General features: G+C 44.1%; 2 protein-coding genes across 2 annotated transcripts in view; both read right to left on the minus strand.

Annotated features, from left to right (window-relative positions):
- Nucleotides 1-4: 4 nt before the first annotated feature.
- LOC125761126 (eEF1A lysine and N-terminal methyltransferase homolog) lies at nt 5-2562 on the minus strand. The gene is made up of 2 exons (XM_049421992.1): nt 1935-2562; nt 5-1861 (listed from the first exon to the last, which is right to left on the minus strand). The coding sequence occupies exon 2, from the start codon at nt 1816-1818 to the stop codon at nt 34-36; it is 1785 nt and encodes a 594-aa protein (XP_049277949.1). The 5' UTR covers nt 1819-1861; nt 1935-2562; the 3' UTR covers nt 5-33.
- A 425-nt stretch (nt 2563-2987) lies between these two features.
- Nucleotides 2988-16272, minus strand: part of LOC125761108 (uncharacterized) — a 48508-nt gene continuing 35223 nt past the window's right edge. The window contains exon 2 of the mRNA XM_049421958.1: nt 2988-11245. Coding sequence (XP_049277915.1) covers nt 6402-11245 — 4844 coding nt within the window. The 3' untranslated portion in view covers nt 2988-6401. The remainder of the gene's footprint in view (nt 11246-16272) is intronic.

The following is a 16272-nucleotide window of genomic DNA, read 5'->3' on the forward strand; positions in this document are numbered from 1 at the left end:
TAAATTATTGTTTATAACAATTCTTTAGTGTGCCTATATTTTAAGGGCAGTAATAAAGTCGCTTAAATCGACCAGTTCCTTTTCGTGGGTTAACTTTTCTTTACAGGCCAGCTTGTTCACATCGTCGGCCGCTGTTCGCAGCAGCTCCTGCCAGTTAGACACGTCCTTGAGCCGTTCATTGTTGGTACAGTAGAAAATTTCATTCACATCCTCCTCCAGTTGGTACGAAAGCACGTAATGGAACGTTCGCTTTAGCGACTCAATCGTCGTATCCCGCAGACTGTCGTTGCGACACACCAGATTCAATACAAACAGTCCCGTTTCACCGATTAGTTTGTGTACGTTGGACAGTACTGTTCGCTCAAGGAAAGCGGCCGGTGGACAGCTCATACCCACGCTCGGATCTTTACTGTCGACATCAAACAGCAGGGCGGAATAGTGGGCACCTTGAGCCGCTTCATCCGCTAGAAACTGGATACCGTCGGCAATAACGACCCGCAGACGTTGATCAAGCGTAAGACCAAAATATTTCACCGCAATCTGTTCGATTTCCGGATCTATTTCAACTGCTGTAATGGTGGTCTTTTTCAAACATTCGCGGATGAATGTACAGAGACCGCCACCGCCTAATCCAACAACGGCCACTGGACAGTTGTTGCTCGAGCTAGGGCTGGTCAGGGTAGATGCCAGCTGTACACCCACCGTCATGAATAGATGATGTTGACAGGCCAGGTAGCCGGGATCAATCACTTTTTGTGCCGCTCGGCTTCCACGTACACGGGACATTTTGAGTGCCGCTTCCGATTGTACTACGGATTGATTGGCAAGGAAAACTAGTCGCCTTAACAGCCGCCCATTGTCACCGGCAATTTCCTCCACGAGGTAAAAGCCGGACAGTTCACTATGCCCGGTGTGAATCGTTTCGCGGCGGCCCACCTCGGCGCCGATAGAAAGATACGGTATCGATGCACCCTGGAGTCCATGTGGTGCGAGTGATTTTACGCTTTCCGTTAACTCCGCCTTAACTGCCTCCAGATCCTTAAACACATGTCCACGGTGAAGGGTTACGATCGCTAAACGATCGAATTTAGCCGATTCTTGTAACTTCCTTCGGCCGGTCGGTGTTGCAAACAGCCATTCCGTTTCCCGTCCCTGGGGAACGATGAAGGCAGCATATTTTCCGTTACCCCGCTTTGGAGCCTGATCCAGCACGTGGACTGTGTAGCGTGGACATTGCTTTTCGTATGGAGCAAACAGATCCAGCGACACCTCCGCCATACCGGCTATGCTACCACGCGCCAATCCATTACATACCATGGCTGCCTTCTGCGCGGCAGCTACAGCTGCCAAAAGCTCTTCGGGATGTTGTACACGCTCGATGTGATTGCCAGCTAGACCCAGCTCGAGGATACGCATAGGGATATTTTTCAACTTTGTCGCCACAATGGCAAAAACAACCAGCGACGAACCATCCGCATTAGGGGACTCTTGTGTCCCGTGTCCTTTGCCTGCTTCAGGGCAGCGCACAATTCGTAGCATAAAGTTAGCGGCCGGAAAATGGTCTACCACTTTACGCAGGATGTGTTCCTGTAGCAGCGATATACAAATGTATCGACCAGCCGCACGAAGCACTCGTCCGATTTCGGAAAAGTATTTCTGCACCAAAGTAACTACGGCGGTTGATTCGTCGGTAAACAGCGCATCGAGCGTACCTTTATCTAGCACGACGGTGAACGATTCATCGGAAAAGGACATTGCGGTGGCGTCCATCTGGTACCAGGTCATTTCGGGCCGTGTGGAACGGTTTGCTTCCTGCATCTAGTTAATGACCACAGGCGAAATGTCGACGTTGGTGATTTTTCTGCAGATTTATAACCGACCAATTTAATTGTGAAGAAAGTAAACGTGTAAGTGCCAACAACAAAAAAACTCACTTCAACCCAACATCGTACAGGTCCATGCTCAGCTTCGAGTTACCGCAACCGACCACGAGAATTTCGTCCTTCGGTTTGATGTACTGGTGCAGCTGGTCGCACAACTCTGGATATTCGCCATACCACTCGAACGCTTGCTTACCACGCTTGCGGAAGAAGTTGTTCCAATATTCGGTCGACCCAAAGTCGGCCGTTGTTTTTGGTAGCAGATTCATGTGGGGTGTTGCGAGAATTTTCTGTCCGCTCTATAATGAGTGTTTTTACCACACGACTATTTGGCCTCTGGAAATTGTCACTCACGTATGTTTCGCTGTTGCCTTTCAGCTATGTATGTATTTACAAACAATTACAGCATTTTAAAGCTAGAATTAGATGAAACAAACACGTGCTTTCAGAGAAATTTTAGCATGTTTATATTTTTGGCCGGTTTTGGAAGTGATGGGAAATGTTTGTTATGACATTTTGATCCAGAACCAATGTTTATCATCTACGATTCAATACTCAAACCCATGGTCGGGTTTCTTGCACACTGGGGTTTTGTCCCATTACAAATGGTCATTTTGTTTTTGAATAAATCGTTATAATGCATTTTTGAACTTGAAAACAGTTTAAAATTATGTTTTTTTGATGGTTATATAAAATAATGCGTGTGTGTGTATAATGTTTTAATAAATAAAGCGCTTAGTTGTGAAATGCTTAGATTTAGAAAATAGTTCTGATTTTATACACTTGCGAACACTGGTCCCCCGCAGCCGATTAGTCCGCTTACCGTTAAACCAGTCACTGGGTTGGACCGATCACATGTAATTAATAAATTTAAGACCCTGTTGGTAGCATTTGGCGGAAATTTTGGACCGTATGGGTATAAGTTTTCTTTTCTCTTTCGGATAGTTTTCATTTCTTGTTTGATTGCTCATTTGAAAAAACATTGCTTACCTTCAGGAATTCACAATGACACCATCGAGGTGAGAAATGCGCTTACAACAAGTTGCAACAAATGGTACATTTTAAATAAGAGTTCTTTCTTTATCGCTTCAATAAACAGCACCAAGGACGTGGTTTAAATCACTTGAAAATGAAAAAAATATTTTATTTCGTGTAAAAATCATCTTTGCATGTGCGCTCCCGCCATCTTCACCGCGTGGGTTGGTCTGTCCTACTACCTACTTTACTGGCCTTCGTAAAGGGATTCAAAACGGTTGCTCACCATGCTTGGTGCCGAGGTTCGATTTTGAGCATTGTGTATTTTTTTCGTACTTGAATTGTTACTTGTTTATATTTAACTTCTTGCATGGTTTGTTGCTCAAGGATTACGATAATATCCTAAAACTGACCGCGAAATGTGCTTGTTTGAGTTTGATTGGTTTGAAAATTTCTCACTTCATTCACTCCCCTTTCTCTCTGCTTCTATACTCCCAGTGCCCAGTGACAAACTGAACACAAACATACACACACGATTTTAACAAAGGTGTAGGTTTAACAGCTTACATTTCTGGAATACCTTTTCCTCTTATACCTTTGCATTACACTTTACTTAAATTGGCTTACATCTGTCTACATCATCTTACTTGTTTTAGTTATATATCTTCTCACTTCTCTCTCTCTCTCTCTTTATCTTACTCGGTTTCCTCCGTTGGCCTTTTTGCTGTACTTTCAACATTGATTGTAGTGTGTTACATTGTTGCTCCTGCCTAAACCTGCTCGCCTTTTTCATGGACCATTCTGGTTGGTTTTTCTGTTGGCATCTTTGTGTAATACAGTTACGATTTTCTCTTTGATTGTTTGCGATTTTACTGTTGTGCCAGTCATATTATCATCATTTGACGTAATACATTTGCTTACATCATTGTGAACTTGTGGTGAATTACTTATTATTTTGCGATTTTTTTTTCTTCTGTCAATGATTTTCAGAATGTTTACCAAAATATTTCCTATTCAATATTAGAATTCATGCTTGAAACTTGTAGCAAAAATTTCCAAAACGTGGTTGTGTGATGATACGATTTTACTTATGCTTAATGTTATAAAAATTAAACCATCTTGAAATACGTAGGAACAAAAAGATGATGGTGATGATACAATTCATGCTAAGTAAATAAATAACGTGTATGGTTTTATGGATCACTAGCATGAATTCTATCATAATACAAATCATAGATTCAAGTCGTTTGTCGTATCGATCAAGAAACACACTAGTATGGCCACGGGGTTTCAAATTTTCATCCTTCAATCAAACGCGATCTATAACTCTAAAATGCTAATTATTTTAACATAGATTTAGGATCTCAGTCTAGTACTGTAACGAATAATGACTAGACTAGTACTAATACGAAATAATAAAAAATAGTTAAAAGTGGTAAACCATCCAGTGATGATCCTTGATCGATCCCTTTTGACATGATCAAGAAGTAATTTGAAATCAAAACGTAGCTTGTCTCTGTAAAATATATAAAAGAATAATTTCCCCTGAGGGAATTCTAGCACGATTACTGGTAAGAACTGTCGGTACTATTGTTTTCAGTGGTTTGCGGTGCCTTCGGTTGCTAGAAGAATAAAAAGTTCCGATCAAGATCGCGGTTCTTTTTTCTTCTTCCAAATCAACCGATCTGCATGGTTGTGGTTCTGTACGGATCCATTCTATTGTAATTGTAGTCGTACCATTGTAGTACTGCTTATGTTATATCTGCTATTAAGTTTTAAAATCGGAGTTGTTATAGTTTCAGAACAACGCCGCATACTTCCGAGCTAACACACACTCCATACGCCCTATTCGACTGTCATCTGCCGTTGCGGTTTACATGTTGAGTGGGATTTGATACACTAATTATGCTTTGCGGTCCTGGTATTGTGTTAAATGCAGGTTCCTTTCACTGTTTACTATATGTGCGTTTGTTATATTGTAGAGCTATTGTTTATTGCATGGATGCGGAAAACGGAAACTGTATTTATAAGCACTGTAACTGATTGGTTTTGATTTTATTCTGTCCTTTTTTTACACTAGTTGCGAGCTATTCGCAGCTATCTGAGTAGAGAAAACTGCTAATGAAGTTGTTACAAATGCTACCGTAATGCCGTTTATACGATGCAGATTGCATACTCTAGGCGCAAACGTTACATTCAAACGTTACCTTATCACCTAAGCTACGAAACGCCTTAAGGTATGCAATCTGGATAACATTATGATCTTGTTGAAATTGGCTTAGTGCTTTAGTAACACCTTCAGAGCAGATTTGTCAACAGGTATAACATGCAGTTAAGTAATCCGGTTCTATTGATGCCACCATTTGGACAAATGGTTACCATAAAAGTATTTTCTGTTTGAAAAAATTGAAGGTAAAATGGTTCAGGCCATCGGTTTGTGCTGCGATTTTGACTGGCGATTTTCAAACACGATGTCCTTCCATTTGTGCCTACAAGATGGTGGCTAGTTTGTGGGTAGTGTGTGCTGCTTCTGTCTTATAGGGAAGATTTACTATTGCATACGGTAAGTAGTTTGTGGTTTTTTTTTCAATTGCTTAAAATCTATTGCGCCTGTCGATCGAACGGCAGATGACAGCCTATAGCCATGTTGGCGTCGTTAAACTTAAAGAGGAAATGAGGTGAGCTCATCCGTACACGGTGCTGACACGGCATTTAAGTGAGTTCTGTTCCTTTGCGCAAGGAAGGTTGTTGTTTGTGATATAGTGATTATGGTTTTACACGGGTGCAATAATGGTTGTGTTACCGGCTGTCCACCAGATGGTACGCGCCTTCACGCATGCATGCATATTAAATCTGGTTGAAAAACGATTGTTGACACAAGTAAAAAATGATTGCTGATGACAATGAATGGTTACAGACGGTGTTGTCGCGTTGCTGTTTTGTTACATTTAGCTAGAGAAATTGTCGTGCATAAAACTGGACCGCTTATTGCCGTTCGATACACGTACGTTACACATATGATCGTTTATATATGTATTATATTTGTTTAGAATGCTTAGCTGTTCTTCACATATAGACAATACAATTTTTGCTATCTTTTCAACACACACATTTGTGCTTCTTACGGGCGGTAGGTTGTTAACGCAGGATGACAAAACTAAAACGGCAGAAAGAACGTTTGTTGTAAGTTAAGCCACTTCCTTTTGTCGGTACGATCCAGTTAGCGATCGTATCCTCCGAATGGCTACTACTTCTCAATGGCGATTTGTTGCGAAGGACCTCACAAAACCAGGAATTAGAAACTTGCAACAGGCTTTCTTTCGCGTGATTGCCACTAGCTAGTAGAGTTAATAATTGCTATACACACAATTCCTCCCGATTCGCATACCGATCGTGGATCAATTTCATACAAAACAAATAATTGCACCTTCGTTTGAGTATTTCCTGTACACACATTCTTCCATTCTTCATCCAGCGCTGCCAGTGGATGAGGTGGTTCACAAACAGAAGTAGAACAAACTGTACAGCTTTGAATAACATTTACATTCACTTACGCAGCAGCACATCGATGGCACGCTTCCCCTGCACGTTCCGTAGCTCATTGTCGATACGCTTTTGCAGCAGGTTGTAGATGTCGACGTACTGGAACTCGGCCGCCAGATGGAGTGCCGTGTTGCCCCGCGTATCCACGTGGTTTAGTGGCAGCTTGGGAAGTTTGAGTATCTCACGCACAACCCCAACATGGCGCGAAAACACAGCATAGTGTAGTGGCGAACGTTGCTCATGATCGAAAAGATCGCGATCGAGCGGTAAAACTCCGGCCCGTAGGATGGCTTGTACGATACACAGGTTCCGGTTGCAGATAGCCGTGTGCAGAATGGATTGCCCATTAGCTGACGGTATCGTAGGGTTGACACCGTGTCCGAGCAAGTACCCGAAGATAGCTTCATGGCCCGTTTGTGCACTGATGTGAAGCGCCGTAAAGCCTTCCTTGTTCTGTGCATCCAGACTGACACCGCCGGACCGATGAAGCTTTACGCAGTACTGCACTATATCGAGCGCCCCGCGCAATACCGCTAAGTGTAGGACGGAATTCTTAGTGTCGACTTCCACCGCATCGAGAAAGTGTACCAGCGTGGGGAAGTTGTTAACGAAGTACTGTAGCGCATCGAGTCGATTGTTCATGGCAGCGATCGAGAGCACATTGTGGCCGAATTGATTGCAGTGCTCCACATCTGCACCGTGCCGTACCAAGATGTCTAGCGTTTCGAGCGGTGCCCTCGAGAGTGCGTGAAACAGAGCCGTAGAGCCGATCGTATCTTTCGTGTTCACGTCGAACAGAGCACTGTCCAGCAGGTACTCCAATATCCGGTTGTAACCTTCACGTGCAGCACAGAAAAAAAGCTGATGGGGATGTTGAGGCTGGTGCCTACTGTTCCGGTGTGTCGGTGATAAGGCTGTTAGCGTGTTACCGATCGTATCGATCGAGGCTCCTTTCTGTAGCAACAGATTAGCTATATCGATCGATTGCTTCCTGATCGCAATCGCTAGCACAGTATTGAGATCTTCTCGATTAGTCGGTTGCGTGTTGAATGTGTCGTGCTCGAGTAACGTCTCCACAATGGATATACTGCGATTGCTAACTGCTAGTTGCAGTGGCGTCCAACCTTCCCCATTGGAAAGCATTGGATTTGCGCCATGTTTGAGAAGAGCCTTTACACGCGGTGGTTCATTGCAAAGGCAGGCCAAATGTAGCGGAGTCGTATGGTAGCGAGGACTAGCCACATCTACGTCGTAGAATTGCAGTAGCTGCACTATCGTACACTCGTCCCTTGCATGATGCAATGGCGTAAAGCTATCACTACAGATATCGGATGGTGAAAGACAGTACTCGAACTGATTAGTCACAAACAACAGGTCGTTCACAATGTTCTCATTCTGTAAACGTTCCGGTAGCGTTAAACTTTCCACCTTTTGCCCACTGTGTAGTAACATCCGAATAATCTTTCTATGTTCACTTGCGATCGCTAGCTCTAGGGGACTTTTCCCCACAGTGTTCCTTACACCTGCACTGGCACCATGTCGCAGTAGTAACCGCACCGTTTTTACACAACCACACTCCACAGCAAAGTGTAACGCACTGTTCCCGTTCACGTCACGCAATTGTACGTTTGCACCCTGCTCGAGCAGTACCTTGGCCACATCGGGATATCCCTTGCGGGCTGCAATCTGAAGCGGCGTTAGACCCTGTCCCGACACTTCCTTCCGGTTTACGTTACTTTTCACCTTTCGATCACTTTCAACCAGAAATCGTAACACGTTTAGCCGTCGAAAGGTGACGGTCTTCGTGTAAAGATGCGCGTACTTGACGGCCTCATTGGCAAGCATGAACTCGACGATCTCCTCGTTGGTATCGTCACAGTACTGTAGGAACAGGTCGACACACGCACCCGCTATTTTGGCACTAAGCAACTCATTATTTTTGAGAAAAACAATCGCGTCCTGATCGTTGTTGAGGAAGATCCACGAGTACTGACTGTATCCGTGCTCACCGTTCGTGTACCAACGGGCTCCAGCGTTTGTAAGGGCCTTGACCATTTCCACGTTGCTCAGCTTGCAGGCCACATCGAGCGGTGTTTGACCACATTCATCTCGCTGGTTAAGATCGTGGCACTGGTCCAGCAACAGGTTAAGAAGTTCCACATTGCCGGAAAGCACTGCGTAGTGTAGTATCTCCGCATTACTCTCCACATTCACGTTATAGTCCGGGTGCGTTTCAAGAAAGCTAGCAAACAACCGGTCAAAGTTGAACACCATCGGAATGGCATCGATCTGTCCGTATCCGAAATCGGCCACAATCTTCGACAGGATATCCTCGTCGTTGCTGAGCATCGCCAGGCTGTAGCAGAACTCTACACGGGACGGAACATCCGCCAGAATGTCGTACAATGGGCGACCACACGGTATCGCACTAACGCTCTCCATCAGGTAGGACAGTGGTTTGAGAAACTCATCCACCTTACCAAAGTCTAGCAGGTGTCCCAGCAGCATGCAGCTTTGGTGCTGTACTAGATGATCTACTATACCGTGACAGAGATGATTCCGACCGAGCAGGTACGCTTCCTTACGAATTGTTTCCCGAATCTCGCCACAGTTTTGATAACGGAAACCGCCGAGTATACTTTCTTGGTGTTTGAGCAGTGCCAGTTTCTCCGCAAACTCCCATCCGTGCCGATCGTAGATCTCCGAGATGATGTTCTTTGACAGTTTGATGATACTAAGCGCATTCAACAGAATCGTTTTCGGGCCCGTGTTCGGTATCAATATCTCGTACGTGATATGACCGTGTGCGAGGTAGTTACGTAAATTCCGTCCCGTCAGTACTGGCAGATAGTTGCAGAGACTTTCCCGGTTGTCGACTAGCTTCGCCGACAGAGCGCTGGTGGCTTCCAGCATCAGCATTTCGAATGCAATTTCGTCCACCCGCTCGAATGGTTTCATGTTCATGTTTTGGTCGAGAAACAGCTTCTGCAGTTGGGCTACCTTTTCCTCCGTTTCCCGTTCTTCATCGCGTCGCAGATCAGCTAGCAAATTGGCACTGTACAGGACACGGTGTCGTCGCAGGAGCTGTCGGAGCAGATCGTAGCGTTTCTCAGGATGGTCTTGGAGTTTGCAGAAGTTGGGATCTTTGGCGAGATATGCAAGCTGTTGACCGGTTGATTCTTCGAGACGTTTTAAAAGCAGCGCATTCCCACCATCTGTAAGATGCACCGTCAGCGGAGGTTCAGACGATGCAAACGATCGTTGATAGAGTTTCCGGTCAATGGCGTACAAAATGCGACATACTAATAGAGCTACCCTGCGCTCCAGTTCACTCCGATGTCGCAGCTCTGGCAGATCATCGTAAAAGTATGTTAGAAGAGCACTGCGAAGTTGTACCAAAAACTGCACCTCGATTGTACGAGGCCGTGTTTCTAATACCTTCAGATGAGACCGGAATATATGGCGGATCTTCTCGTAGCTGTGGTTCGATTTGATCTTCGATATGAGACCTTCCACCATGAGGATCGTGTTGCTGAAGTGTTGATGAAGCGTCTTGTAACTGTGAATTTCCTTGGTGATTTTCGTTCGTATTCGTCGGATGTGATCGTTCGAAGGAACACCCGCTACGTGATACTCGTCATCGATCGCATCCACCAGCACACCTAGTTCAAGCAACGTGAACGGAGCACATTCCAGATCCTGTAGATGTTCGGCCGGGTTGTGGCGGAAAAGGTAAGCGTAATAGGACTTAATCTCCTCCAGACTTTTGCTATCGTACAATCGATTGACGAGCGTCTTGATGGCCAGTATATGCAGAAGGCTCCGTGCGTACAAAAACAGATGACGCAATATTTTGAGATTACGAAACAACTCTTCGCCCGGCGAGTCGTCCTGGATGTGAAGATGGTCCCGTCGATCATCCTCATGTGGACAACTAGCGGTAAGAATAGCCAGCAGATCATTACCCCGTCGATAGTGCGAGAGATAGTCACGTATCCGAGCGTCACCAAGAATCCGTTGTGGTGTGAGCACATTAACGAAACATTCCTGGTGCTTCGTGATGATCGGTGTGTCACGTCCATGGCGGATGGTTTCACATACCACCTGCACCACACGCTTCATGGCGAGTGTTTTAATTTCCCGATCACTCGACCAGTCCAACTCCGATACGGAGTCGATGTACCCGATTGCTCGATTGATGGCATGCAGTTCCCTCATGCGCCGATAACTTTTCGTCATCTTGCGAAACACTTTACGATTTTTGTCCGACACTTTCGGAAGGCTGGTGCGTAGATAATACCGATAGCTTATCGCTTCCGCTTCCGTACGTCGACGCACCTCCTCGGGCAGTAGCTGATCGCGCACAATCTTACGCTGCTGTGTTAGCAGATTCTGTTCGGTAAGATCGCAGGGTGACATTTCGCCCGAGGCAATACAGGCCACAGGTTCTTGTGCTCGTTGCCGTTCTACCCACAGTTCGTGTAAGCGGGCCCGATAGTTGGACTGTTCGCCACCATCGCATTCACCGCCAGTGACAACGTAATGGCAGAACATAAGTGTCCGGTTTCTCTCATTTGTCCAGCGGAACTTAAGGCAAGCTTTTGGGAACTTTTCGCACACCAAGCTAATGCTCGAAGGGCTGGTTCCATCGGAGGTACTGCTTTCTTCCGGCGAGGTGGATATGGCGGACGTTTTCCGAGTGTTGCAAGCGGCATTACCTGGTAGAGCGAGAATTTTCTTCAGCTCGTTTACAACAGCTCCAAGATAGAGCAGGAGTTTGCGTTTGTCCACCAGCATTTTGTACATGTCATATCGAGGAGGATTCTTCCAGATGTGTAGAAAAATGCCTGCAATGATTGAAAAAAGAAAGCTCAATGAGTCATGGTGCGAAGTTTTTTTTAAAAAGAAGGCAATACAATAATTGTTAATAGTAAATATGGATGATAATCTATTCTGCAGCTAACTATCCAACAAAAGACATTTGTACAAGACTTGTTTTGGTTTGACTTATCAATAAATAACACCAAATAGAACGACCGTTGAAAGAGCATAATTTTGGAAGCTAATAATATACGTTTAAAAATAAATATGACTTTATTCCATGCGTAGAACTTATCAACAGCGAGATGTTTTCTAAACCAACTATAATTTAAAGATTTGTAAGGCTCTTGGCCTACATTTGTTTTCAGTTTCAACAACATAGTGTCAATAATCCCTTCACGATTACCCCATGAGACATTCATCCCGTACAATTGGATCGGTTTCTGTCGACAGTTCTGTGGAGCATACCGGCAAGCCGGTTCGTAAAATGGTTCACCGGTTATCGTCTGTTTACAAACAAAGTCTCCACTACCACGCTATCGAGCTGCCTAGCATCACACCGACACGCCAGAAGGATACAAAACAGTACCAAGGTCCTCCGTACCACGTCACCAATGAAGGCGTACGTCCGATTAGGGTGGTGTGTGAGTATGCTGTCTGCACGGCTGCTGTATGGACTTACCGACCAGCTGGTTTCATTCACCAAACGCTTCCCAAAACCCCAAAAGGATGGGGGAAAGTTTACCGTTTTAAAGAATCTTTTCTCCATGCCCATTTGGAAAGGGGTTGTGCCTTTCACAAAAAAGGGGATGAGGCACAGCAGATGCAAACAAGTTCCGGTCGTAGTACCCTTACCGAGGCTAGTCTGTCAAGGTACGAAAAGAAGTTTGCATCGTAGCAAAAGAAATAGATTCGATGAGGACTTCTCGGGGGTGGGGTTTTCCCTTGCGGTAGAAAGGTACAAGATATGCATATTCTGGTAAGTATAGGACCGATCCTTCCTATGGAGCCTGGGCAAGTATTGGGAAAACTATTTTAGCAATTCATTTGCCTCATCCTCATCCGCTACCGGGACGCTCCTTTGGCTCTCTTGGGAACAAGCGTTTCTAAAGAATGGCGTTCGAAAGAAAAGATCAGGTTGGATAAGCTGCTTTAGATACTGCCAGCTTCTTCGTTTTTATTCTCATACAAAATATCCATTTAGAATGGAACGATTGCAAGAAAAAAGGGGATAGAATAAAAATCATACAGACTGACCCCTTTTCCCAACAGGCCCAGCAGGCCCAACAGGATAGAAAATAATTTAAAATTTTACCGATTAAAACTCCGCTTTGCTTCAGGGCGAAAGAGTTTACCTTTTAGCCATCATCAATATCATCATGGCCATCACCACCGGTTGGGTAGACTTTTTTGCGACGATAAACAGGGCGGAGAAAGAGCGTGGGAGTTGGATGCTGGCCATTCTACCTTCCAATATCTCGACGTAAATTGTTCGAGATTGTATTTTCCATTCTGTTGTTTCTGGTTGCTCCATCCGTCTAGGGGTGGTCTTAAGCCAGCGTCTTTGCCAGGAAGAATGATAAACGGTAACAAGGAGCAGAAACGGTACACTTTTAATATTGTGCACTTTTGAGCTCGTTTTTGTTGCGCTTTCAAGATTTGTTATCGTGTTTCTTTTTTTTACTTCTTTCTCTTTCGATTCTGCATAGAATGTTCAGTTTTAACCAACTTTTGAATTTTTGCTCAGTGCTCTGTATGTTTGCAGGTTCCTTCCCTTTCGCCTTTACCTTTATGTGGACATTCTTTTGTTTTTTGCCAGTAGTGTTCTCCCACTTTCTTGGCAGCTTGCTGCAAATAAATTTCCAAACCCCCCCCCCCCTCCAGGAATGTCGCCCCGCAAATGGTCGTGTTCCAGCTTGGCAGCTCGCCCTGGACGGTGGTCTGCGAGGGATGGATTTGAAACAAAACAAAAAAAGTCAAGAACTGTGCAGTGCTACAAAGCGCCCAAAGAAAGCGGGCAACGCACTAGCCAAAGGGGTGGCTTTACAAAGTTTGTTTTTAAAAGTTTTGTAGCGTCCTTTTTTTTTGGAGGGAGGGTGTTTGGAGTGTGATTATCTCGCCAGCGGCGCTCATTGTGTAGTTTGAAAAGCTTGTGTTGTTGGTGTTTTTTCCGGGTTTTCCCTACTTCGTTTGTTTACTTGGAACGGTGCACACAGGCAATTCGAACAATGGATTAAAACTGGTAAAACATTGCAAGGATTTGGCTGGCTTCTCTTTTTTGTTGATAAATATTTGATTGAAAAACGAGGTAACAGAATGTTTGCCAGGAATTTTCTTAACCCCTCAGCTCGTGTGTTTTTGTTTTTATTAGCACAAGGAGTGTTTGGCATTCTGCATTCTTATACTAGCTGCTTTTGTTTAGCTGCAGGGATTAGAAATTATTGAGTTTTTTCCTAGTTTTTTCAACAAAATTTCCATCTCATTCCATTTACTTTTCTGAATAGCGTGATTCGTTTTTGCGCCGGTTTTATAAAAGATTTCATGAAAAGTGTTTTGTAAAAAAGTTATATAGAAAGAAGGTGAAATAAAAAAAAAATGACAGTCCTACCAAGAACGTAAATGAACTCTGCCGAACAAAAATTGCTCTTCACTAACAATCCACAACAATCGTCCCCCTCTTGCGATCCCAACTAGAAGGACTTCAGTAGGGCGCAACGACCCCCTCGTGTGTGCTATCCGTCAGTTCAATTCCGTGTGCCATGTATTCGACTTCCACCTTAGTTTGTCCACTTTCCGGTCCCTTCTCAAACACTCTTCCCATTCCTCTCCCGGCTCGAAATCATGTTAGGTTTAGGTCTGAGTTAGTAAGTCATTTCTTTTAACCCGCGTGGCAACGGAAAAAATAAAAAAACTAAACAAATTAAACAAATTAAACAAATTAAACAACTGTTATGATGATTGCATACTTTCAGGCGATATTGGATACAAACAGAATTGTCGTTCAGAGGATGTTCACATTAATTTTGTATTTTTTTACTCTTTTTTTTTAGTAATTTAGTTATTATTTCACGGTATGAAAGCAATAGATTTTGTTACCAAAAAAAAGCTTTCAAATACCTCTGCTATTTATTTTTAAATATCTCAAACATACCGACACTGCCGTTTTGCGTGAATGAGATTGTTCTCCGATCATTAATCATAATCATGTACCATTTGTAATGAAATGATTTGATCGCGCATCGTTGACCAGCGCAAATTAAAAACATTACGCGCCATTTTGTACTTGCCTCCCATATCGAAGCTTTCCGGTGTATTTGCTATCTTGTACATATCAAAAATGATACTTTTCACCATTCAATCGTTCGCCAGGTTTATAGTACCCGGAAAAACAGGGGAGGAAAAAATTGACAAATCATCAAACACATAATCGGACCGGGAAAACCACTCCCTCGGCACAGCACCAGAGTGAAGGGAGCCGTGATTGCACACACGCGCGCACATAGTTCTGCTCCATCATTTTGTGGCGATCCGGCAACGAAGGATGGTGCTTAAATGTTACGGTTAGTTTTTCCCAACTTTTCCACTGGACGGTTTTCGCAGTACATAATGCATTTCACCACTGCTGCACGTTCGATTGGTTTATTGGGGCACCATCTTTTCGTGTTTTTTTTTTTGTTTGCTTTCACGTCCAACTCCATTGCTGCATGCACGCTATTTTAAATGATGATGAAAAAAAACGGAACAAAATGATACCTCTAGCTTTGGTTCGTGTTGGTGTGCGTATAGGGTGGAAAAATCCGCGTCAATATTGTTCGTTTGGTTTATGGAAATATTTTCCCTCCGCCTGGTTCACCCGCTTGCTCACCTCACCCGTAAGGAGAAAACAAAAAGAGGATTTATAACCCTTGTATGGCATTCTTCACAACCCGCTGCATCCTTTCTTTTTCTCTCTCTTTCACTCTCTAGCTTCGGGGGGAGGAATGCATCACCGTACAAAGTGCGTGTACTTGGTGCATTCTGCTGCAATCGGCAAACACTAGGTATATGAACGGACTCATGGGGGCGGCTGTAGTTCAGCGCCCACGCATACTGGTACGTATCGGTTCTCACACTAGCATGCGGGGGAGAAAAAAATCAGCAATCCCCGGTTCAGAACGAATGAAACCAAACCTACCACCACCACACGCACATACGCACGCGGCCAACGGTCGCTGATTCGTCGGAATCGGGCTCGAACACGGCCCTCACAATATGCGGGGTAGGCTTGGTCACCCGAGTGGTGAGTGGTTGAAGCCCCATGAAAAGAACCACGGGAAAAAATAGGATAGGTTTAAAAAAAATCTCCCTCGCACGCACACGGTCCGGTGAAATGGAGACGGTCCGACGGAAGGCTTCACACGTACCGTGCGTAACGCTGACGACAGCACGATAGACAGTACGGGATAAAGATAGGCCGCATCCAGCCGCCCCTATTCACGATGGCACCGGCTATGAAAATAACGAAATGGAACGAATGCAAACCAAAAAAAAAAATGTACGCCCACTTTTCCCATCAGGAAGTGTGCTTTTGTTGTGTTGTTTTTTTCACGGGGCTTTGTAGTCGTCCTTTGTAGATGAACGGTCTTGAAATCAGTGGTTTTTTTTATTCTCTAGTTACTATCATTTATCTCTTTCATCACCATCACCATACCGGCAGGATTGAAGTGACCATTGGTGTTATATTTTTTTTTTTAAATAAAGCGTGATTTTTTTCCATCCCAAAATGCCCAAGGATTGGTCCTGCGCGATGTGTGGTTGGCGCTTATTTTGGTGTCCTGTTTTTTGGAACCTATGTGTAGAATTTTAACTCCCATCATAAGGCGGGAAAACACACTTTCCGCTTTGATGAGTGATTGGACAAGACATTGCTGTTCGATAAAGATTTGGATATAATCTGGTTATAGAAAAACTACATTTATTTGTTAAATGAAAAAAATACATTTTAGTGGCGTGTGAAAGTGGTAGAAATTAATATAATTAATTAATGATGAAAACCAAATCAATAAAAAAATAA

Source organism: Anopheles funestus, chromosome 2RL (genome assembly GCF_943734845.2).
Source record: "Anopheles funestus chromosome 2RL, idAnoFuneDA-416_04, whole genome shotgun sequence".
In the NCBI taxonomy this organism is placed as follows: domain Eukaryota; kingdom Metazoa; phylum Arthropoda; class Insecta; order Diptera; family Culicidae; genus Anopheles; species Anopheles funestus.